Below are 25,880 nucleotides of genomic sequence, written 5' to 3'. Positions count from 1 at the left end.
ATAGGTTTTTCTGAGAGGGCAAAACTTCCTGGGATTTTGAAAGATAGGTCACAACGGGGAGTCCACGATGTAGGACTTCAGTCAATATCCACCTGTAAAACTCCAAACAATACACATTACGATATTTGTTCCAGGGACAGTCTGAATAAAGGTTTGATGTAGAGCCATATTTATATGATTGATACATGCTTTTCTGCCTTAGGCTATTACTGTCAGGTAACCCGGAATTACTTGTAATTCGAAGTGGGCCCAGCAGTTTTAGTTTTCCTAATTATTGGAAACATACAGTCTATATGCTTGACTCTCAGGACACATTTGGATGACAAAAGCTGGGAGAAGTAATTTGCTTTACTATACCCAGTGCAATGTTTACAGTCATCTGAATCAGAATTTATTATGCCTTTTAAACTCATCTTCTCAAACTGAAGAAAGAAGTCATACATGAAGACACATTTTCCAGTGAAAAGATTTTGATGGTAACGTAGTCAGTGCCACGCTTCCCTTTGTTCTTAACTTTATCAAATACATTGGATGATGCATTAGACATGTAGTCAATGAACCTCTCCCATAGTTTATCTGAATCTAGCATATGTGGATGGTACTTTTCAGTTGATGGTTTCTTGACATTTTCATGTTTGCTTGTAGCAGCGTTGTACATAGGATATAACATTCCTCGTTATACCAAAATGATACCAGTCATGAATCTGGCTCTTCTCCATTGGCATCTCCTTCATCTGGTAGCCACGTTCACTTCTGCACATTTTCATGAAAGATGCTTTCCTTCTAGCCACAAAGAAAAAAGTAGAAAACATTGTTGTCTTACTTCATATTCTTTCACTGTGCCAGTCTTACTCGAGCATACCGAACACATCTACCAAAAGAAATGTGCATTGATTGAATTATTGAGATACAGTTTTAGTTTTCTTCCTTACATTCTGTGATGGTTATGAAGAGGTTCGCCTTCCTTATTCAGAACAAAAATTTTAGAGCGAGTTCCTTGATTGTTTTTGTTAAGGGATGTTATAAACAGCTGCTAATGTCAGCAGCTCTGGTGGATTCCTTCTGCCCAGCCCAGAGTCCCTGGGGTTTGTCCAGCCCAGGCCAGTGGACGTGGCTGCTGCTTTCCCGTTTGCAGGTTCAGCTAGTAGTGAGCACTGAATATAATGTACTCATATCCCCACTGGCACAACCAGCTACACGGGCTGCCACAGACCAGGCACCTTAATTGTAAGGCCAGGAAGTCTTGGAGGCCTCTTTAAAACACCCACTAGTGTAATATGGGTTTGCAAAATAGCAACACTGGTTTCTACTCATAATTTTGTCTGTGGCTAAAAATGGATTGAGGTATCTGCATTGTAAATATCTTTGAGTAAGTCTGGCGTAATGCAAGGCCGATGACTTCCATCGCCCTTTTATTGTCTTGCTTGGAAAGTCTCACAGTGAAATGCATACAAGATAAACAGAAAGATTGCTCATGAATTCTGTAGGTGGCATTTTCTGAAGTTTCCTGGTGTGCATTTCATCAGTCACAGAAGTCATAGAAGGTTGTTTCTGAGATTATCCATTGTCAAGCCTTGTTTTATTTCTCTGAATTGAATGCATTCAATTAAGGGCAACAATATTTTTCATATATATTTTAGGTGTGAGTCATATTCAACTGTTGTGTCTTCATTTTTGTAGAACTAGCGAGATGCACAGCTTTTCAGCATTTAAGGGTGTTTTTGCATTTATTTTATTGCACTTTTTTAGGTGCAATACTAGTGAATTATTAATCTTAAATGTTGTGCTAGTACATAATGCAATGAAATACTTTTCTAAAAGTACAGCAATCTATTTTTTGATCACTAAGTATAATTGGATGACAATCCATTGTACCTTTTTTACACCTGACATTAATCTAAGATTTTTGTGATAGGTACCCCACCCTCCCTTTGAGGGCACAGAAATAGTTAAGATTAAATTTGAAACAAGTATTTTACTGGAAGTGTGTGATATCTTCCCAAACTGTCTTTGGTGTTGCTTTTCCCTCCCATAGGGCTAATTCCTAGTTGTGATTCATCCATCTAAGCTGGCCTTGCAGTACGTTTAGCTTCTGCAGTGACTTGTCGTGGATTAGATGTAGGTAAGGGAGCTGGTTACAGCAGTTCATGTCTCAAGAATAAAGTGCAGGTGAGCTTTGACAGTTCAGGTAAATTTTAATTCGACTTTTAGAGAGAGAATCCTAGATGTCCCCGTATGTAATATACCACTGAATTATTGCTGTAGTTTAACTGACCCAAATAGACTTTTATTTACTGAATGATTGATTGGACTTTTAGACCTTCAGTGACAAGTTTGTATGGGAAGTACTCATTCCACTATTGGTTTTCATGACTTCGAAAACACTTGGAAAATAATGTGTTGTGGGAAGTGGTTCTGCAGGACTCTGCATGATATTACTAGACAGATATGTTTAATCTCTATAATACTTTGAAGTCTGTCTTCTGAAAACTGGAAGTTGCTCAATGGGTATGCAATCGTGTGGAAGCATTTGTCTTTTGTCCTTTAAGTGAGAATATGATCAATTCCTTAATTCACTTCTTAGCGAGTTAAAAGCCTAGCTTTAACTGTACTGTTCAAACACATTTTGGGAAAGTTTGGAGTCACGTTAGAATGACTGCATTGTTTGTTTGCACTTAGCAAAAGCAAGCCAGGTGATGTGAAAGACACAAGCAAAATTTACTTCCTCCCTTTGGGTGCTGTGGAATATTACAAAGCAGAGGTGTTGTTAAATTGAGCTTAGTGGCTTGATTCGTTAGAATTTGGTAAGTCATTAACCAGATCATCATTCATCTGAGCATTCAATTTCATTTTGTTTCTGCAGTAGCCATTATTTTTTTTTTTAAGTGATTTAAAAATGTTTACTTAAGTACCAGCCTTCTGCAGGAAGATGCTGTTTTGGTGGTAGTAGGACTGGTAACAAATACAAGTCTTAGATCTTTGCATTTGTTTGTAGATCCTTTAGATCTTTGTAGAGTTTTAGATCTTTATAGACTTTGTAGATCCTTTAGATCTTTGTAGAGTTTTACAAAGGATGTTGTAAGTCTGTAAATGGGCTGTATTTTACAGCACTGCAGTACCATACATCCTTTTCTTGGTGGCAGTGGAGGGAGACTTTTTTCCTTCCATCCACTCCCAGTACTCTCCTTCACAGCTGAGAAGATTGTTCCCATTTTAGAGTTGACCTTTAGATGTGCAACAATAATGTTTGCTAGCTGAAGCCTGTGAAAAAGCTCCTCTGGCCCAGAGAAAGAGATGACTTTTCATCTTTTCATCAAATGATGAGGCTGTACGTTAGGCTATCAACAGGCTCGTGAGTGTAGCCTAGACCCTCTTGTCACCCTAAAATTTTTAGTAGACTCTGATTCTTTGAAACGCTATGTTCTCACCACATTCAAAATGAAAGCAAACACTAAGAATAGTGTTTGAAAGGTGTCGTGTATTTCTGAGCACAGTGAAATGTTTGCCACAAAGCAGTGCAATATGAAATGGCAAAGGGGAGAGAGTACTTAGTCCTTTCTGTGTGATTCACAGGTTATTTTCTGCTGAAGTAAAGAATTTGGTGATCAGCACCTGTTTGTTATGTTGCAGGTAGGCGAGAGAGACTTAAAATACCACAATCATGGTCAGAAAGCTGGAAGAATTGATTTAAACAATATAAAAAGCTAAAAAATAACCATAAAAACAAGGCTCGAACAAGCAGGGTGATGAATGAATAGGCAGGGAGAGCTTTAACACAACATTACATACATTAAGGAGTAATCTGCAAGCCGTATTTTTGGACTACAGAACCAGATCACAGAAAAATCTCCAAGTAAACAGTGATAGAAAGTGAGCATGTCTAGTCAATAGATATGACACTTTTTTCTTTTTCTTTTTAGCTTTATTATCATTACCTGATACATCACTTCCTTCAATACCTTAAAAACTGAGTTTTGATATATCTATGATGCTATTTAATAGTATGCCAATACAGTGATGAAAAACAAATTCTCTAAGTGAATATTTAAAAATGAACACCAGAGCACACATTTAAATCCTGTGCTATATGAACACAGGATAATTAAATAAAAATAAATGTGCATTATTCAGACCCACGAATCACTCTGTATCAGTGGTAAATATGCAGCCCAGATGGTGTTTGTCATCCACAAAACTGTAGTTCTTCATTCTGTATCATCTCTTTGTGTTTTTTAACTTGTGTGACAGCTGTACTTCTTGTTACTGCCATGCAAGAAGAGCTTGAGTAAGAAGGCTGCAGGTATGTTGCTAGGAGGTATTGTAAGGTAGGAAAGTGGAATGCTGCGCCCTGCTCAGGGCAGCCCAGGGTCAACACTGCAGATACGGATGATCTTACTTGAGCTAACTAACCCAGGCTTTATTTATTTCCAATAAATTCATTACAATACCCTAAAGGTACCTGATAAACAAGATGAACAGAAGCTTGTATGTGGCTACAGCTTGCTTTCTAACATGACCCAAAGACTTGTAGATAGTAAGCAATTATTTTTCACTTCTCAGAAGAACTCTTAACTTCTATTAACACAGGGTTTTAAGCTTTGCATTGAACTATTCATCTGTGGCAATGGGAAAACTCCTCTGTAGTTAATTATAACTTTTTAAAAAGCAAGTTTCTTTAAAAATAAAGCTAAGCTTCTAGCTTTTATAGATATTAATTTTTCTTAGAAATGTAAATGGGATTGAGAATGTAGTGGCTTCCTAGCCTTCAGTAAGACAAATCCAGTATGCTGCTTGCTTGGATTTTTTCATCTGAAATGAATGCTTAACAGTCTGCTGTTAGTTTTAAGTTGATGCTGAGAACTCTCTGATAAGCCATTGCACTTCACATCTTTGGAGAGTTAGGAGTACCTTGCATGTGCAAAAACTTCCCAGGCTTTTGCATGCTTATAGAAATGGTTTGCTCTTTGCTAATTTTAATCCTTGTCATTTTGTTAATGTATCAGAAGAAAATCCTCCTGTGTCTTGTTTTCTGAAGCTGTATCTCTTTTCATGTTTCATTGCAAGAAAGCCAAGCCTCATACTCAGTATATCAAAATGCTTGAATATTTTTAGGCCTGTACCTCAATTTATAAATTATGAATGCTTTGGAAAGTCTCACAGACATGGTGTCCTGTACCACTTTCATGAACAGCGAATTCTACTTTAGGGAAAAAAGCAACTAATTCCGAAGTGATGTTATTAAAAATACCCAGCACAGCAGCATAAATAATATTTATTGATTCTATAATCGCACACTTTGTTGCAAATGTTCTGTCAAGTACAGAGCAGCAAATAAAACTGTAACACTAAGAAAAAAATAGAATAGCTTTGTTGGGTTATGAAATTCTAATAGTGCAAGGGCTGCCAAAGAATGTGGGTACCATCAACAAAAATTGACTGGCTTTAAATGCCTAAAATTGAAGCTTGAATAGTCAATTGTCAAATTGTTTTCAACTTTCATGACTTGTCTGCTATTAAAATTGGAGGGAAGGGGGAGAGGGAGAGGGAAAAAGAAGTCTCCCAGTGTTTGTGTGGCATGTAAGAACTGCAGTTAGCAGACTTTTTTCTCTAATTTGCCAAGTTAGTGACTATTATCAGGACAAAAATAGCAGGCTGCTTAAAATAAAGTATTACTTAAAATCGTTCACTTGTTAGCTCTAAGATTATTGTCTTCTTTATTTTTGAGAAGTAGAGGTTTTTTTTTGAAGGAGGTACAATGTGGAGTGAAGTTATTTTGTTTGCTGCTCTTCGTATATCCTTCAAAGATATTTGAAGAGTTTTGAAGTTTTCAGGCCAAATATTCTGGCAGCATATTTACAGAAAATGGTGGTTTTCCTACTGCAAATTTAGGCAATACAATTGCTCTTAGTTAAGCATGACAATTAGATATAAAGTTTTCTTAAATGGAGAGGTGCAAAAATAAATCTGATATAAAGAATTGTGTGACATTCCCACCTTCCAGCTACAATACAACAGTATTGAATGCACTGTTGACTCAGGAGGTAGAATGAACAATAATCCAAATGAATATAATGGTTAACTTGGAACTTTGTTTAAATAAGACAAGGTAAAAAATGAACAAACAAAACCAATAAAAAACACCACAAAAAAAACAAACTAGGCCAGTGAATGCAGTCCTGCAGCTTACCAAAATACATTAGGATGCCCACCCCTCGCATCCTAAAGAGCTGCTGTAGGGAGACTGTCACCTTGCACTTCCCGCTGTGTCCTCCTGCTGCTACTAAACATAAAATAAATAAACGAGAAGTCTCTGCTCAGGAGTGTTTATGCATTAAGTGACCTGGGGATCTTTGCTTTTTTTCAGCCCTTCTTCTCAGTGATACTGCTCAAAACCCAGCATAGTCTGTGGAGTTTTATACTTTGTCTCATCTTCCAAGTTGGTTGCAATGACATTTAAAAATCACTAAGTATGTTGTAAATTAGTAACCTGAGAAAAACGACACTAGAAAATGTCATAAAGCATCAGGAAAAATGTAAATATTTAAGGTGACTAGCTTAAACTTAATGAAAGGTTGAAGTTTAACCTGTGGGGAAATCAGTAAGTTCACACTTAAATATCATTTTAATGTTTATTCAGTAAAAAAGTGAATAATGGAGAAGATGGAATTGGTGCTTATGAAAAGGACAAAAGGCTACTGCATTTGGATGATTTTTTTTTTGTTCAATGCGTTTTAATATTTTGCATTTTTGTTGCATTCTAAGACCTATCGCCATGAAATATTTAAGAAAAATTGCATGTGAAAAGTATTGATGCATTTAAGAAAATTTGGAAAAATTAATAATGAAGTGGAGAGGTCTGCTTAAGGCTGTCTATATGGTTTCCTGCATGGTAGATATGATAGACACATGGTTGTGTCTATTGTCTCCTTACACACTCTGCAGACGTAAAATTTGAATCAACTCAAAAGAACTATAAAAACATATCTGTGCATTCCCTATTTTTTCTTCCTGTTTTTCTTGTAGAAAGATGACTAATTAAGATAACTAATTGTAGAGTTCTACGGGTAAAAACTAGACCTTTGTTTAGACTGAGGTTGGTTGTATTGAAGTAGATGTAGGGTCCACCTGAGGGGAGGTGCCAGAACATGCCATCTGACAGGCTACTTTCCCAAATACTTTCATAGCCTGCAACAATTTATGTCGCAAGGACTTCCTGAGTGGAAACTTTGTATTTAAAAGTTCTCGTTACACTGATCACTCTCCCTTCTTGCATTCATACAGACTTGTAGCATCTGCACCATCAGGTGGCAAGGGGCCCAGCCTTTTCTGGCTTGTTTCTTGGTCACCTGTCTTCATGCAGAAGCAGGAGTACTGCTGTTTGTTTCTCTGAACCTCTTCGAACACCCATTTGTTTGTTCTGTTTTCCTTTATTGACTCTTGTTAACCTCTGCTTTAGCTTTTAATAAAAAAAAAAAAAACAACAGAAGTTCTGTGTTTTTTCTTTCTTTTTCTTTCTTTTTTTTTTTTAGCCATTATGTTCTCTGGCACTTGTTGGCTTTGCTGTCCTTCTCAATTGAAAAACTAGCATCTGACCTTGTTTTCAAGTCTGCAGCCTTGTTCACAGAATCACAGAATTACTGAGGTTGGAAGGGACCTCTGAAAATCAACTAGTCCCTCTGTATGTTAAATTCACCCTCTTCTTCCTACGTAGAAGTTCTTTGTTCCATAAGCAGCACTGGTTTCCAGAGGTCCTTCCTTTCTTACTCCTATATGTGCAACATGAATTAAAATTTTGTGGATGTGGTTTAACCCTGATCAGATTATCCTGCTGTTTGGTCTTTTTTTATATATATATTTTATTTTATTATTATTATTATTATTTTTTAACGTAACTAGTAGCAGTGTGTGGTTGTGCCAGGGAATTAATTTTGAACATTGTTCTTTCTGAGTCTGGTTACAAACAGTTCACAGCGCAGGCTACGAGTATCTTTGGCATCGATGTATTTGCACAGAGCTCAAGATCTTCTACTGGTGTCAGTAGAAGAATGTTATTTAAAAGTATTTTCCTATAGATACGTATTCTTTTGCTAGTTCAAATGTTTATGCTGAGCTGTGCAGTAAGCCTTCTGGATTTTGTAATACATTGCGCTGCAGCCTACTGGTGAACAGCAGAGCCAGGGAAAACTGTAGGTTGTGCTGAAGTATTTGTGGTGAAGGCATGTTGTTTGGAAATAACTGTCATGTTCTTGATAAAAGACAGACTTTGCAGTTACTTGCATGTACTGATCTTAATAATATTTGAAGAAAATTAATAGACGTTGAGTTCTTACAGGGTCTTTATCTGTTGTTTTTGTATGCCCACGTTCTGAAAATTGCTATTACTCAGTCTATGTGTATGGCACATTTCCTAAGTAGAGCACTGCAGCCTTAGTCATAGTAAAAGTAATAGTTACAGTGTGTATGCTATCAAAGTAGAGAAATAAATAATAATAATAAAAAGAAATCTGTGATGTTATTAGAACTGCCATGAAGTTTTGTGCCTTCCAAAAGTCTGCCTCCCTATAATATATACTACCTTATTGTGGCCACATTATTGTATCTGTTTATGATGTGTATACAATTATTTATATTAACCCATTGCAGAACATAAATTTTCTAGGGTTGGAGGAATATTTCTAATCAATTTGTATACCAGTAAGTCTCCTTTTGTAGGAGAAAAGAAGGAGAACCATCAGGTGTCCTATAAAGGGAAATCTTCTGTCATATTTCTCCAAAGTTATTCTATTTAAAACAAGCATTAATTGTAGATAGACTGCTCTGTAAATCCCAGCACGTGGAAACATTTTGTAACAATAAGAAAAATGTTTTGGTTCTGACGACATTCCAAAGTGCCTGTTCCACGATTCTTGCTGTTTCCATGTTTTCAAAATCTCCTAGTTAGAGCAAGGCATGGATAGGTGGAAGTTCTTCCTCATGCTTTTTCCTCCAGCTAGAGAAAGTTGAACTCATAACGAATCCATCACAAAATGGCTGGTAAGCTTTAGCTTTCTCTTTGTGCTCATAAGTTAGGTCAAAAATCATGACTTAGTAGTTCCCTACCTTCTTCTTTGATCTATAGATTTCTCTGTCGGATTTTCTACAGGAAGTCTTGAGCTAATAAAAGAAAAAAAAAAATTTCTTATCCTCCTTCTGACTCCTCGATAGAGTCGGTCAGATTCCTGTGTGAACCATTGATGCTGTATAAGATTTCAAGCATCAGTCCTGCCTGAGCTATGCAACTCAGATTGTTTTTCCCTGCAGAAAAGTGTTAAGTTGGAGAATATGATTTTTTTCCACCTTAAAAATAGCGTTTCCACCTTCATTTTTGAAGCCTATGAAGAAGACTGGTGGGTGGCAGATAGCTTGTTTTGATAGTGCATTGTTTATACGTAGTAATGAACAGGGGATCAATACAGAGAGAAGGGGATAACTTGCAAAATTGGCTAAGATCTTCAGAATAAAGATAGATGTTTTAGTCTTTGGTGAGAATTTCTCAATGCAGTAACTCAGGAAGAACTTTAGCCAGCATAACAGCAGGTACAGGGTGCTTTTTGAGATATTTTGGGTCTCATTGTTAATTTCCTAGATGTAGCTGAGTTTTAGTTGTCTGATGTGGTTTATTTGGTTCAGCTACATACTGCCAGCATAAATTTATTGCATATCATTTTGCCGACCAAACAGACATGTAGGTAGAGGCTTGAGCTCCCATAATAAAATAAGTGGAAAATGAACAAAAGTTGGAAAACCCCAGGTGAGTTTATCAAAAAGGCTTGGTTGCGAGAAGATAAATTCTGTTTTAAAAAAATATTTAGATTCTTGTATTTGTCTTCACAGTTGTTTGGTACAGTCATGTCAGAACATGTACAACCATGTTACGTTGGTTGTTCCCACTCACCCCCAATTTGAAAATCTGTTGAAATCTAAAAGTACAGAATATTTTTCTTCTATCTTCAGTCATGTTTTGTGTCTTTTGTTTCTTATGAATTAGAAAGTTGAAGTGAACAAAATTATGCTACCAGAATGTCAGTTTTGTTTTCATGCTGAAATGTTTTTTTCAGTGTTTCAACTTTCATACTCCTATAATTTCAGGTATTAGAAAATATTTATTACAGGTTACAGGGAGGATTTGTTTTATTCACTACTCAGTGAATATTTATATGAAGAGGTAATTGGGCTAATGAGACTATGAAACGTGTTCTATTTGAATCAATTGATTTAGCTTTAAAATGTATTCAAGTGTTAGGAAAGCATGGTGTTTTAGAACTGCTATTCTTTCATAGTAAGGTTACATGTTATAAAAAGGGTTATTAAGACATTGTGAAACTTACCAAAAATGGTGTGTAAGGTTTACTTGAGTGTATTATTTTTAGTTGCTGTGTATTTGAAGGCCAAGTCATGTTTGTAAGAAAGATAAAAACTATTCGAATGAAGAAAAGCACTTCTTACACTGTAAGGAACTTGGAGCCATTGCAAGACATTTGATTAGTATTCATGGCACAAAAGGAAATTATTTTCAGGGTAAAGGAATTGGTGAAAAGATAATTGGTTAGACCAACATTCTCATTAACCTAATTTGCATTAAATGTGCTACTGTGAATTGTAGTTATTGCTTTTCCATTTGAAAGGCATGTTTTGTTAATTTATTTAAAGAGCCCAGTTAAGCTACAGTTTAAGTCATACCCTTTAATTCAGCAATACAGTATCTGGTATCTGTGGATCTATTATTCTGAGCTTTATGAGCGTGGAGAATCATAAACCAGCTCTTGATCCCGGTTGATTTTTCTCATGAGGTAGGTTTGTTCAGCTGCTTTACATCTGGTCATTCTCAGATACCTAGAGCATGCAACTAATCATTTTCTTTAATTTCACTCCTTCGTCTTGAAGAAAACATAAATAAATCGCTTTGTTCTAATAGTATGAATACTCTGAGGATCACTTGGTTTAATTATTTTTCCAATAAAAACTTACATTTATAACTAAATTGAACCCTTAAAATATGTGCGGTTAATACATAAATTAATCTGCCCGTTTTGGTATCTATTGTAAAGTCATGAGAATGAAGATTGAATCTGGATTTCTTTAAATTTCAGCTTTAGTTATTACTTACTAGCAATGTCCTAGACGTTTTGAAACAGAGGGATTCACTTACAGTGGTGCTGTTTGCACTATGAGTGCTCAAGTTAAGCATTTGCATCTGCGGTTAGGCACGTGAAATAACTTATTTTTTCCAGGTGATCTGAATTCTCAGGATTGAATTTAATCTCCTTAATGCGATAATTCAACTGTTTCTTTTTAATTGAGATCCCAAAACAGCTATATTGTCAAACTGCATGGTCTAAGAAGACATACGCCATGCTCTGCATCAGCAGCATACATGCTTTGTGCTACCACAAAGTGATTCTAGACCTCTGGTCATCATCTGGTCTTGAGATTCTCTTGTTCCTGACAATTTTTTATGGCATATTTGTTCACAAATATGCGTTGTGAGTTGATAACAACAAGTGTAAGTGTAACAAGACGTGTATGCCCCACACCTCCCGTTTTACTTATTTATTTAAACTAAACAGTTCTTTAAACAGTGCCAGAGTCTAAAATGATAGATTTTTCAAGTTTAAAAATGTACAGACAGTGGTATATTGAATAGAAGCATTTGAAAGTGTGACTTGATTGGTCTGAATATTAGTTTTGTGTGTGTGTGTGTACAAATATATATGTCATCAACATGTATTAATTATTCCAGAATTATTTTCAAATATACACTGTGGGTAATTAATGTTATAGTATAGTTTAATTACTGCTTTACATAAAGAGTTTAACACATAAGAACTTAGGAAGTTTTCCTGGTAGTTCCAATTCTACATGATTATTTCAGTAGGTTCTATCTCATTCTCTGCAACCCTAATCTTTCATGTTACATCTGTGATAGACCTTACTATTTATTTTTTATTTCTGGGAATTTTGGAGTATTTTTGCAGTGAATATACTTATAGAACTGTCTTTCAAAACCCCGTGGGGTACTGCAATAGAAATCATTTACAGCAAAATAATAACCCACCTATAGAAAGAGGAAATTACTTCTCTGTTGGAGCAACATGGTAGGTTCCAGCTATAGCTAGAGGTTACATGTGTAGTTTAACTGGCCCTATTTAAGTTTTCTTTTAATTCAGTCCCTTGTGCAGATGCATTAAGATTCATGCTTCATTGGCTTCAAGTGCCATTTTTTGATGGCTTGCTGGAGTAAGGACTAGTTCAAGGAAGGGGGAGTTTGGAGAATTTAGCGACCAGACAAAAAAAAGTATTTACTTGGCCAGTACAAAGTGATTTCTAGTATATCTGTAATCCTGTTTAGGAGGGGGTTGCATGTTGATTGAGAAGGTGTATCTACAGCATGTTCAAAGCCGTTTATAAAAAAAATGCATTCTGAATATTGTACCTATTCTTAATGTGTTATCCAAATCAGACTTCAGTGAAGATCCTGCTTGTTGACATGGCATCCAGCACCGCCTCGTTCAATTTTTAATTTGTTGTGCCTTTCTCAGAACAGTTTTGTAAGCAAGAGGTTAAAAGATCATTTGGTTGTACTTTGGCTGAGAGGAATTTACTATTTTAAATGCAGCAGCAAATTTGCTCAATATGTGAGGTTTACTCATTGAAAGTACTTCTGTAGGGTTTGGAATTTTGGGGAGGTTGCTGTATTTTAAAAAAATAAACGTGTTTGTTTTTTTTTTTTGTAGGAGATTCCTTTACACAGTTTCGCTTCGCTGAAGAGAAAGATTGGGATACAGAAAGCATACACTCTAAACAGGTAACAGAATTTTCTGTGTGGATAATCACCTGGCACTGAATATGTAGGCAGTTGTACTTTCAGCAGCAAATTGTATAATACAATGACAGCGCTCTTTATTTTGTAGATACTTTTATTAATCTGTCTCTGATGCTGGAGGCTCTTGAGTCTTGTCCTTTACTAATGAAGAATATTCAAGGCAGCAGGCTAGGTTTATAAGTAACATTAGAAGAAAAGAACACACAAATCCATCCAAAGAAGGATAATTCACCTTGCTCCACTGACATAGAAAATCAGACTTCCATTTTCAGTTGTATTTAAGAGAATAGTCTGGCAAAATGACTGTAACAGAACAATGAATATATCTGTATATTTGACTATGAAACGTGTTTCAGTTAATTCAAATTAACAGTGCATGTTCTCTACTTGAAACTTCAGCTCCAAAATGACTATGGGACCCAGGCTAGGTCTGAGATTATTTGTATGTGGATTCTCTGTGCTAATATGAAAAAGGGCAAAGAAACTAGTAGCGCGTTGTTTTTATATCAGGATACTGGAAGTGTCTTGATCTCTGCAGCTGCCTTCCTTGCATAAAAGCTACATTAAGGTTGCAAAGTCAAATTAAAATGTAGAAATGCAATTAAGTGGCTTGCATGGCATTTGTTTAAACCATCAGTGGGATATGGTCTTTCAATGATTTTTTTTTTCTTATCAGTTCCTCCCTCTCCCACTGTGTAGCATGCCAGTAATGAAGCATGTGACCTTTGGTCCCTCTTCTTTGTGCAAATCCAGAATATTAATTTTTTTATGATTTCCTCATTGGCTTGCCATTATACCATTTAGCTGATTTGAATGTAGAAATTCATTTGTATGCTGAAGACACTGTGAGCAGAGGGAAGTTTTGCATTGCCAGTCAATGTCACAGATAGTCTTCTGTCTGCCCGTGCCGAGACTGCACAGTTCTGGATTTGGCTCCACACTCTGAACTGTGAAGCGTGTTGTGGTGGGCATATTCTTCCGTCTCTGTCCCTAAATCATCATTCATTTTGCCAAATCCAAATTCCATGTTTCAAATAGTTTTTTGTCTTTGACTTCTTGTTTTAGTCTCAGGATCCTGGCCTGGGAGGTTTCATAGCATTTGCTGGTGTTTCTTGTTGTCTCTGGTCTTCAGCCTCTTTGTTTCTGGTCCGTTTTTCTTTTCCCTGAAAGCTGGATTCAGTCCTTATTTTCATCCTAAATCCACTTTGCTTAGTTCCTTGCCTTTGCCTCCTAGCTCAACTGTTTCTAGTTCTTTGCCTGCCTGTTCATCACATACTTGAAGTTACTACAGAATCATAAACCAAAGTTGATGTGATGGAACAAAATGAAGCAGAAAAGGCATACAAATAGTAGCAGATATTTATGATATATGTTTATAGAAAGGAATGTTTGTAGAAAGGAATGACAAAACAGTTTTGAAAAAAGTGGAATGGAAATGTAACAGTGACATGAACAATAACAAACTTTCATGTTGTTATTATCCTTCATTTTTACAAAAGTTATATCTGAATGTGCTTCTTTGTATATTGATAAAAATGCAATAAAAATGTTTCAGAACACTGCAATTTAAAAATCAAACAGGTAGTAATCATTTGGATTTTTCAGTAAAAATTGGCAGTTCCAGAAACAGTGTTCTGCTGCTGCTTTTTTTTGAGCAAATAGCTGCGTGTGCCATGAAGCATTTATAATTTGTTAAATTCTGCTTTGATCTGTATGTTTTTGTTTATTTTTTATTCAAATACTACTTATAGTGAAATATCTACTTAGATATTGAATTCCTACTTCCATTATGTTATTCTCTGAACTGCCCTTCTTCATCCTCAGTTTTTCCCCTCTTCACCGACCTTATTTTCACCTTCAATCACAATGTTTTATTCACATTAATCTTTTTGCAAGTGTACTTAGCTCTTCCCAAATGCACTTAAATGTTATTCGATGATATTTGACTTTTTCCAGTTTCTTGTTACTGGGTTCATATGATTTTCCTTGCCCTGTGCAAACATACAGAGGCCATCTGTGGTCTTCAGTACCTGAGAAGGAGCAGGGTTTTCTGTAGTTCTAGCTCATTGCTGCATAACAGCTGCGATTGTTCATGAGTTGCTTGTTGGAGACTTTTTGAGGTTACTAATACCAATGAATCCTCCTTGATGGTGGTTACTGATCCATGTATAAAATAAAATTGTTAGTAAGGAAGAAATATTCTAACCAACAGATATTTAGGTTGTTTGATCCTTTTATTGCTGAATATCAAGTCCAGAATCTGAATGCCAGAAATTTTAAAAGCCACTGCTTCAGTTCTTTGTTATTATTTTGTAAATCTGCTCTCAGCAAACACCATTGGAATACAGCTTTAATGAAAACTGAGACTGGAAAGAATAGATTTATAAAATATTTTAATCATCTGTAAAATATCAACCTGAGTTCATTAGAAGACAGATGAGCAACAGGGAGGAAGGGAATGTCAAGTAATAAAAATGCAGCTTTCCAAGAAAAAAAGGAAACTTAATATCTGTCACAGGAATGAGTGACCCTTGCACCTTTTGAGCGACTGGGCAGCAGTAGCTTATCTTTCTTGATTGACATCTTCTCATGAGTGTATGTAACTGTAGTGTGTTGCTTCTGTAAAGCATCAAAACGATGTTTTAAATGATCGGGAAACAAGTGTAAGAAGGGCCGTGTTGTTAAGGCATTAAAAGCAGGGAGCTATGCACGCACTACTTAGGTTGCTTAGAAAATACTAGCAACTCATTAAAGACCGGTGATTCCCACTGCAAGGAAAGGTTCACAGGTTAAAAGGCGTTAAGAGTTCGAAAAGCCTCTTATGACATTGTCAACTTGCAGAACTGTTTCCTACTTTGGATTTTCAAAGCATTGCCTAAGGAGCACTTCATAGATATCTTCTTTAAAGCTTCACCCTCTATTTTTAACTAAGTGATTATTGGCTTTGTAGGTGTTTATATGGTAATTTAGCTAAACTGCTTCATGCATGTGTACTTTTGAAACTTAATTCCTGCTATTATTGCCAGTATCTTTTAGATGTTGTATATTTTTAGATTGTTCTTCACATTCCTTCAATGCGTGGAACAAGAGAAATTAATAGACTAAAATCATTAAGAGTTTTTTTTTTTTTTTTTTAATGCAAGCGTGCTCTGTGTTGATCTATATTTCAGTTATCTGCGCTTTCTGTTGACTGCCAGTCTTTGGCCCAGGCCCTTCTGGAACTGCCTCTACATCTGAGGTTGAATGTAGCCGCTGAACTTGTACAGGTAATGCTATGAATTTTCACAATAAAACGGAAATATTCTAAGTGAAATAATCTATGCTAGAATGAATACTTCAAACTTGGTCCTAAAATTTAACTGGAATGTATTTTATAAGTAAATACATCTTTTGAGACTGACACGTGAAAAGGTGGGTGAAGTGGGAGACCCCTGTATAAGCCATTTTAATGCTTCGTTGGTAGCTTTAAACAAAATGCTTCTACGTGCAGTATATTGGATGTAAAACCAGGTATCTGAGTGTTTGACATGGAGCAATTATACTGTTATTATAGTTGCTTCTCTTTTAAGCAGCTATTAAAAACTTGCACCAAATTTTGGAAGTGCTTTCACTTTTTTTCCCATTAGGTAATTATTTTAAGTGTGATTTACTCTTCTACATGGCTAATATCAACATACATGTTTGTTCCATGAATCAGACATCTGTGCTAGAACAGGTAGAACTGTCAAACACGTGAAGAAAATGTTATGCTCTGGTTAAGGAAAATTGTGGAAAAGAATGTTAGCAAAAATGTTTTTTCAGCTTGTGAAAAAAGAAAATATAAGAGGACAAGAACTAATGAGATTTAAGTATAAAAACAAGAAAACGAAAAAAAACCACACACAGAAATAAGATCCATCTACTCAAGCAGGGAAAAAGAAACGACTCTCATAGAAATATTAATTCTGTTTAGAGTTGCATGAAATGCTTCTGTTACTGACACAACTATGTTCGTTCTTAGGGGAACTCAAATACGTCTGCAGACGTGATGTCTAAGGGAATCTACAAATAAATGTTATTTTCAAATTCTTGCAAGTGAAGCAAGGCCAAGACTAGAACTCTTAGCAGGGTTATACAGCGTGTGTTATGACATCTAATCTTTATCTTGTCATTGTGGCAGGTGATGCGGTCATCAGATATACTGCAGTGGTATTAATTCCAGGGCATCCTGATAAAAAAGCAGGATGTGTGTTCCACAGTTAAATAATGAGTTGGCATTTATTTTTTTCAATATTTGATTGAGTTTTGTAATTTAGTTCCATTTTTCAAAATACACAGCTAGACATGAACTTAGTGATGCAGTTTGCTTTCAAGATGGAGATATTGGAGGGAAGGTTTAAAATGGATAGTTTCTAGCCAAATTCTGACTTCAGTCACTCCAAAATTCAGAGTACTGATGATATATCATTGAAGCAGATTTACAGAAGTATTTGTGAAACAATGGAACTTGTTGATTTATCATTCAATCTCATATTCCATATTAGGAGATAAAAGGAGGTGTGGTTTTTTTTTTTTGGTTTTGTATTTTATAATTATTACTGTACAACCATCATCAAGATAACTTTAGTTTACTTTTACTTCTGAATTCAATTCTGCTAAATTTCATTGTACCTTCTTAAGTGATCAAATGTAGGATGTCTGAATTACAGTCCAAATTAAATAGACTTTTAATATTCTATATAATAATTAGAAAGACTAAGTCCTCTCTTGTATTCTTAGGCATCAACGCCTGCAGAGCTCCCACAGATGAAATCTAAAATTACTGAAGACAGCAAGAGGAGAGAGCTTCTGTTTAGACATTCTTTGGCTCAGAGTGAAATGGTGTTGGGCTCCCATTCGGTTGCTGATTCTGTTGCTCCATCAGAGCCTGCAAGTAAACACGGTCCTGTGGCAAGTGCAGCAGAGCCATTCCAGAGAGCCCCTCAACAACCAAAGCATGAGACTGACCATTTGGATGAAGAACTAGATCTTCTACTAAAGCTAGATGCTCCTATTGATTCTGTGTCAGGTGCATTATTCTACAACACAGCAACAGAGAACGATCTGAAAGGGGAAAGTAAAGAAAATGGTAAGATTTCACTTCCTAATGGTGCCTTTATTTAATTTTCATTGTTCTCTTTCTCAGCAATGTTTTTAAGCTCATGACCAGCAAGTCACCAGTACTGCCAGCAGTACTCTCTGTCATAGTGCATTTAATGTATCTGGGGCTATGTTCTGACCCATTTGTTCCTTTTTTATTTTAACTCCCCACTGAACTGAAGTCTCACCATTTTTGCATGTTCATTTTAAGCTTTAATTCTTCTACAGAACAGCATTGGTATTATGACTTGGCAAAACAAAACTGTTAGACACTCTCAGTGAGTGGAAGATTAAAATACAGTTTTTATGTAACATTATCAGCCATTAGTTCACTGTGATAATAATAATATGTAGAAGAACTGATAACGTTAGAAGTGCTATTTTTAAATTTTACTAGTATTGATTATACTAAATAAGCTTTTTTTTTAACCAAAATGTATGCAAACAATTTTATATTTCAGAAATTGTGAGATTCAACTTCATTAGACGTTGTGCTCCCGTTTGTTAGTTCTGATGGAGAGTAGTCCTCCTCCTCCCCATCCTACAAGGATGTAAAAGGATTTTTAGCATCGCCAATTTTTGTGTATGATTGTCTTGCTGTGCTAAAAATTAAGTCCAAAAGATACATAGCTTAACATGTGATATCACCACACACAATACAGCAAGCCTTGTCACTGAAGAGGATCTTGACAAAATCTTTCATTGAAGTGGTATGTCCACTCCAAAGCACAGTATAAATCCCTTAAGAAAACACTGCCATCAGAATAGGGAATCATAGGATTATCATGCAACGTGAGCCGCTGTTGTGGCCTCCTGCTGCTCTCCTACATTAGAAAAAATTCTGCATCTGGCAGGATTGTGAACAGATCGCAGCAGGGGTTCAATCTGTCTGCTGCAGATCAGGCCCTGCCTCTTCTTGAATCAGAATGGAGCCACATTGCTATGGTTGAGCTTATCAGATTGTCTCTTTTTTTTATTGTTGCTACTGGTTTTGGAATGTGACACCCTATTCTTCTTCTTCCAGGGAGGATACTGTTTCAATAAAATACAGTCAGTTGTGCATTAAAAAGCAAAATGATCGGTGATAAAGAGCCAGTACAGAATTGTTTCCACATTCTCAAGACTGTTCTTTTGCTTTTCTAGACCCTCTAAAACTAGATGTGCCTGAAGAGAAAAGTACAGCACCACAGCAACAGCAAAGTACGTCTAAAACTGTTACTGAGGAAGAGCTCGAAGATTGGCTGGACAGCATGATTTCCTGAAGAACAAGTTTCCTCGTGTGAATAAATGGATGTAACAAAAGTTAAGTAGAAAGTGGAATCCTCCTTTATCAATTCTATTTCTTTTACCTGTTACACTTGGTTCAGTATGCCAAATGCCTGGTTTTATTTGCAGGCACCTAAAATTCTGTGCAACCAAAATTCAGCTAGATATGAGTGACTGAAAATTAAGACTAACATTCTAGAAAGATCTAAAATTTGTGGTGAAGTTAGGATTTCCTTTGCTAAAGATGTAGGCTATAAGAAACAACCAGAGCAGTTGTTTCAGCTTGTACGTGCTATACACAGTCCTTAAAATAAAGCTATGAATGCACAATAAATACATGTGTTTTTAATCACTTTCATCATGCCATGTTTCTATATTGTAGAAAAATTAGAAAGAAATCACAAAAGTAATATTTGGTTTATAATATTTTATTGCAGTGGGCACTTTTTATTAGAAGAAAAAAATGCATAAACCTAGCAGCTTCTATTTGCAGGTGACCACAGAGCATTGTTTTATTTTGGCCTAAAATTTAAATTGTATTCATTTTGATTCAGTGTATGTCTTTTAACAGCAGCATCTAGTAAGCTGTTATTGAAGGTAGTATACAAACAAACTTCAAGTGCAGTTTCATACAGAAAGACAGAAAAGCAATAATGGATCTGTTCGTCTAGAACACCAACATAAAAAGTTTGCATAGCTATGTCTACGGAGGTTTTAAGGCACTTAATGATTCAAGGTCAACAAAGTGTTTTAAAATGTTTCATTTTAACTGCTTAAAGCTTTTTGAGCTGTGTCTTAGTACATTCACTAGCAAATACTGTGGGGAAAAACTGGGACAGCACTTAATTAAAATACTTTTTCTGAGGCGTGGCCTCTGATGTTCAAGTTCGTAGATGTTGTGCAGTTAAGACACCTTTTAGCCCTTTCAACTCTGTTACCAAACACTAGGTTAACAATGTGGTTAAAAAGTTGTTATAATTTCATACCATGTTTAAATTGGAAGGCTTGAGTTGATCTTGGCATAGATTTTTCTTTTCTAATCAAAATTCCAACAGAAGACCTGTTTCACATGTGGTAGGTACGAAAAGCCTGTGAAATAGTTTCAAATTTTATGTATGTCTTGAAGTTTAAAGACATTTAAAGCAAATACAAGCTGTGAATTTACATCATGAAAAGGAAATAAGTTTTTTATATAGTGGATCTTAACAGTTCATGAATAAATAATTTCTTTTGTGATATTAGCCAAGTTGATCCTCATACTGTTTCCGGAAGCAGTCTCCTGCTGGGAAAAAATCCCAACATCTTTCTTGGTACATCTTCCACACAAATGATTCCTAAAATAAAAAAGAGCATTTATTTTAACAGACCCCTTACAACCAATGCTCTAAATTTTAACAATAAGCAGGTACTGTGCCTATTACCATGCAATAAGGCTGTGGAGACATAGGAACTCAAAGATCACAATTCAAGCATGTTTGTTAAATTATTGTTCTGTACTTTTCCCGAATGAGTACTACTGAAAATTAAGCCCTATTACAAAAACAGTGAAGTGAAAATTGATCAGTCCAGTTCTACTACAGCAAACCTGTACAAATCTGTATTACAAAATGTGTTTTAGTTTCCTTGGCAAACACTTAAGGTACTTTAATAGTGTTTCCATAACAGCTTCTTATTTGAAATAACATATAATTTAATCCTACTTATTTTGCAGTTTTATCCAGCACTAAACTCTGTCTGTAGCAATATATGTGTATATATAGGTAGTACATGGACATGTGTAAATGCAGTGTTGTTTGGGCCTAAATGTAAATAAGCAAACTGCCGCAACTCCTCCTCTCCCCCCTGCCCCCCCCCCCTTTTTTTTTAACCTTTCCTTTTTGTTCCACAAAAATCTCAGGGGTGGGATTTGTCTCCACTCCTTGGTGGTACATCAGTTCCACCTGGTGGTACACAGCTACAAGGCTGGAGAAGATTAAAAGGTTTGTATTTTCAACATTTTTAAGACAAAAATTTAAATTTTATTTTTTCTACTCACCTGGCCAGTATGCTCAGTTTCATCCTTGTTTATGAGATACATTAAAAAGAACCTGAGACAAGCACATGGAACAGGTATTAATGCAAAAAATAAAACCTCTCCCCTAACCTTTCCTAGAATGGAATATGAGGAACACTCTGTCAGCCAGCAAAGAGAGAGAAATATTCTGCCAGGCTTCTAAAGTGGATATGTAAAAGGAGAAAATGCTGTCTTCCAGGACTTCTCCTGTGGAAGTGCTAACATCTGTAAAATCTGTAGAAATGGAAAAATATTTTTCTTCATTTCAGTGCTAGAAGCAACACCTGAACTAGGCCGATGTCAGCTCCTGTACACATATGCTCTGTCTCACTGTGGAAGAAGTTGCTATAGCTTCTATGCAAGAAGGTAAAAGTGGGACAGACGGGGGCAGATGCGCTCAGCTTATGAGCTGTAGGGTATGATTGTTTGGAAATCTTGGTGCAGCTGAGTAGCTGCCTATTTATCTCTGGTGCTGCCTGTGCTCATGCAGATGTACAGAACTTGGACTAGCTAGGAAGGCTGCAGAATTCCAGCACTGGTCTGGTTTATGTGACTTAGCTCTTCGTTAGCCACTTCTGAGGCAGTGCGTTTGGAATTGAACATTACATGTTTTCATTGTAAAAAGAATGTATACTGACTTTAACATTTTTCTAATTAAAAGGCAATCTGAATAGTAAGATTATTCAGTATACATTCTAATATTAAGGAAATGAGATTTTTTAATTTACTGTGAATGACAGGATCCCACATGCCAATTAAGTGATACAATATAATAAGGAAAGCTTGGAGGTTGTAGACTGCTATAAAGCTATGGATGCTAATGGAAACTTGCCTCACAAAAGTAATGTGTATTGATTTTGCAGAGGTTATAATGCTATGCAAGGAATAATGCAACCTATACTCCGTGAGGCACACACTTTTTTTTAAAGCTTAGATACAGTACTGTATCCTAAAGCCAGATTTCTTTATAGAAGAGCCCGCCAGTTCAGCTTCTTTGGTTTTGCTGGCACGATGCTCATGTAATTATCATTTTTGTAGGGGTATCTAATGCCACTAGATTAATTTTTTAATAACCCTCTTTGATGTGTTCTATATTCACTAATGAAGTATGAGATCACTGTCTTGGGAGTCTGGGCAATAGTCTGAATATACAGAACTGCTGATTGTTTAGTGGCTTCAGAAAGCTGTGCTATTACTAAGGAACTACAGGATCAGACTTGTTTTTTGTAGCTTATTTTCCAGAAATGTTTTTTGTTTGTTTTTTGTTTTGAACATAATCCTTAGGGAAAAAAAAAGAAAAGGCAGCACCTTCCTTCTCTGCTGCCATTAGCTCTTGTTCATGTACTTCTCTAGTCTGGAGACAGTCAGAAGTACCATTTCAGGTAAGCAACAATTTTCAATGGTTTCATCAACATTACCAAGCCTCAGGAAGTCACAGCCCTCCTATCTTCCAAACTAAAGCGACTTACTAGTTATAAACTATTGTTCCTTATCCTTCCACATAGGTGGGTTTCCTTCCAGAGGAAAAAAAGGACACATAAGGGGTTGGTGTGCCTTCAGGCATCATTCCACTAAGCGAGCTCATATGTAGGGTGAGCACTTTAAAAATAATGACCAGTGCAGAGTAGAGGAGGGGAAGCCAGAAAGGAATGGAGATATTCCTCAGTTCCACAGAATTCTGTCTAAGGACTGTCAGTAATGTGTGCTTCTAAATTAGCTTTGAGCTGAAAGGTCTCTTTATAATAATTCCAATAGTAAAATATACTTACAGGTAGTTTGCCAAGTTGTGCTCTTGCAAAGTATGTGTTTCAAAGCCATGTGGGGTTGTGTCAAAATAGTCGTTGCCAATTCCACAAATAAAACATTTGGTCTGGAAACATAATTTGTATATACAAACCAGTTATAACTCAACAACCCTATTGTAACTGTTAAAAATCTAACTTAATAAGAGCAATGAAAAATGCAATGTTCTCATACCTCCATATCTTCTCTCACTTGTTCTTGCTGGTCTCTTAATTCACCAAAAGCATCAATGATCAGACCTATTTCAAATGGATAAATAGCAACAGTTAAGTACTTAGCAATAATTAAAGTAATGCAGAAAAGTAGCTCTATTAGACATCCTCCATTCTATTTGGAGTTTAGCATACTTCTGTCTAGGTTTAATAATTCAAGGTGCAATCTACTAATTTGCAGACATCTTGTGTTTGTTTACACTGTACTCCCACCAGTGAGTTTCTCTTACACAGAGCCATGAGCTTGCGAGTCAAAACCTCTTCCTTACTTATATTTTGGTTGATTTAAGTTTATGTGCTCTCATCTCTTTTGTTCCCATGAAAGAATTTCATTTTCATTCTCCTTCTTATGGAACTCTTGTACTTCCACTTCTGCTCAGTGAAGAAGACTTGGCTCCCACAGACAACCACCCCTCTCCAACCAGTTTGCGATGCCGCTTCACATTTGAAGCATTATTCCTTCACTTCCAATGTGTTAAGAATTGATCATTTTGAGGACTGCAACATTTGTAACTTTAAAAAAATATAGATGGATTACATTTATTCATTTTTTTTTGCTCCAAGGCTGCCTGAAAAATGTTTTTGTTTTGCTTTTTTTCCTAACAACCTTAGGACCGTTTATACAATGAGTGTTCAATACAGGTCTCAAAACAATTAGAACTGCAATTCCTCCTCTAAAGAAAGGAGGAAAGGAGTGTGTAGACATGATGTCTTGTCAGAGAGGAAACCCAAGGGGAACTACTGCATTCTCCAGACAGCTGTGCTGTCTCCAACATAATGCTGTAAAAAGAGTTAACAGCAAGGCTCTCCAAGTTTACATGGTGATTATAGCAGGAAGAGTTATTCCGCACAAGCCGCGTCATTGCTGGACAGTTGTCAATGTGCTCATAAATGCTGTAACACAGGTAAGTTTCTAGTACTTTGTGTAGTACTTGGGACAACGCATTATTTATAAATTAAATATAAAATTTGTACTTTCAGAATTAATGACTTTATGGGCTCAGAAATAAGTCTTTTTAGCAATATCACTTACTTTACCTCAAACACAAATATGGTTTAAACATACTGCAGAACTTAAGTACACTAAATTCTGTCAGTTTCTGCCAAGGTAAGTGAAGGTACCTTGAATAATGGCCAGTAGGATAACAATGACAAAGAAGAAAAATGTGATGTCAAAGACAATTCGATACATTTCATAAGGGTCTCCTGCAGGATCCTCAATTTCATCCCCAATGCCACCGCCAGCTCTTACACCCACATACATGTGGAACAGGTAACACTAAAAAAAAAAAAAAAGAAGAAAGAGCAGGAAATGTTATTTACCATGAATAATCCTGGACTTTTTTAATTATTCTGACCTACTAATTCTTTCCAAAAGTTATAGAAACAGAGAACATGTAATATAATTCCTCATGTTCCTGCACCAAAAATCTCCTAAGTATCTTAACTGATGTGGTTTCATCTTAGCCCTACAAAGAGGGGGAGTCCGCATCAATTGTGCTACCCTTTCCTCATTCCCTAAGTCTTACAAACTAAGACCATTTGGGAGACATTTGGTGCTGTATTCAACTATATTCTACCCCCTATGTTAATTCCTAAGGTTCAAGCTTGCTCTGAGTAAGTAGAGGACATCTTTTAAAGTCTTGTAATGGAGTTTAGGAAATGTTAGCAAATACTGCCGTAAAATAGTGACATATTCACAGCAGGTAGATCTATCTGTGTTTAAGTGGTTTCTGGATAATTTCATTTTGCAATACTAGAGTCTGTTTTAGTACCTTTTAAATTATTTATGATCTGAGACACAGCCTGTGTTCAGTTTGATGTGGAAGAAATCACTTTGCAGAAATGCTGGTGTGTGTTTTGTTTTTTAAACATAGAAGTCTTGAAGGAAAGATCCTTAAAAATTTGGTTATTTAAGCTATGCAAGTATTTTAGAATAGAATCTTTTGCTGGATATCTATAGTACTTAACATTTCTGTATGAATCAGCTACAGAATCTTGTAAACCATCTTTAGTCATACAATATGGGTTAAAAATATCAAATATTTAAACCTAACCAGTGTTCTGAAGTCACATTAGACAACAGTTGTGGTGGGCAACATTCATCATGAAAAGTGATGAATCAAGTCTTTCATAAGCAAACGTTGAACAGAAGTAGACACCCATTTTTAGAATGCAACCTTACTCATGACATAAGATACCATTACTATTTTAATCATGCTTAAAAATGTAATGACTTTTAAAAATATTTTTATTTTACATTTAATGAGGTAAATGATTTACCTCATTTGGCAGCATGGTTTAAAAAATAATATAGTTTAATGATTCTGATTACTCCTACATCCATTGTATAACCAGAATATTGTATTCCTCTCACAGAGGGCTCACTTTAATAAAACTGCTTGGGCAGTGTTCATATGTCCTATCATTTGTACATCTGATTTACATGGACTGTTTGATAAAAGCTCAAGAACAGCGAAAATCATTTGGTGAAATCTATGACACAACTATACTCTGAGGTATCTTACTCTATTTTTGGTATTTAAGACAGGAAGACAGTGACTGT

General features: G+C 35.9%; 2 protein-coding genes across 4 annotated transcripts in view; one reads left to right on the top strand and one right to left on the bottom strand.

The window, feature by feature from the left end:
- The window catches only part of AVEN (apoptosis and caspase activation inhibitor), a 103,236-nt gene extending 82,749 nt beyond the window's left edge, over positions 1-20,487 (top strand). The window contains exons 3-6 of the mRNA XM_083839391.1: positions 12,774-12,844; positions 16,033-16,128; positions 17,621-17,969; positions 19,124-20,487. Of these exons, the coding sequence (XP_083695517.1) occupies positions 12,774-12,844; positions 16,033-16,128; positions 17,621-17,969; positions 19,124-19,242 (635 nt within the window). The 3' untranslated portion in view covers positions 19,243-20,487. The remainder of the gene's footprint in view (positions 1-12,773; positions 12,845-16,032; positions 16,129-17,620; positions 17,970-19,123) is intronic.
- The window catches only part of RYR3 (ryanodine receptor 3), a 243,301-nt gene continuing 237,079 nt past the window's right edge, over positions 19,659-25,880 (bottom strand). For all 3 annotated transcript variants that reach the window (XM_083839378.1, XM_083839379.1, XM_083839380.1), the window contains 5 exons: positions 24,437-24,593; positions 23,277-23,341; positions 23,069-23,169; positions 21,282-21,333; positions 19,659-20,580 (listed from right to left, as the gene is read on the bottom strand). In XM_083839378.1, coding sequence (XP_083695504.1) covers positions 20,485-20,580; positions 21,282-21,333; positions 23,069-23,169; positions 23,277-23,341; positions 24,437-24,593 — 471 coding nt within the window. In that variant the 3' untranslated portion in view covers positions 19,659-20,484. The remainder of the gene's footprint in view (positions 20,581-21,281; positions 21,334-23,068; positions 23,170-23,276; positions 23,342-24,436; positions 24,594-25,880) is intronic.

This window comes from Anser anser (genome assembly GCF_964211835.1).
Source record: "Anser anser genome assembly, chromosome: 5".
NCBI lineage: Eukaryota > Metazoa > Chordata > Aves > Anseriformes > Anatidae > Anser > Anser anser.
The sequence above is the reverse complement of the archived record's forward strand: the minus strand, read 5'-3'. Positions and strand labels throughout refer to the sequence as shown.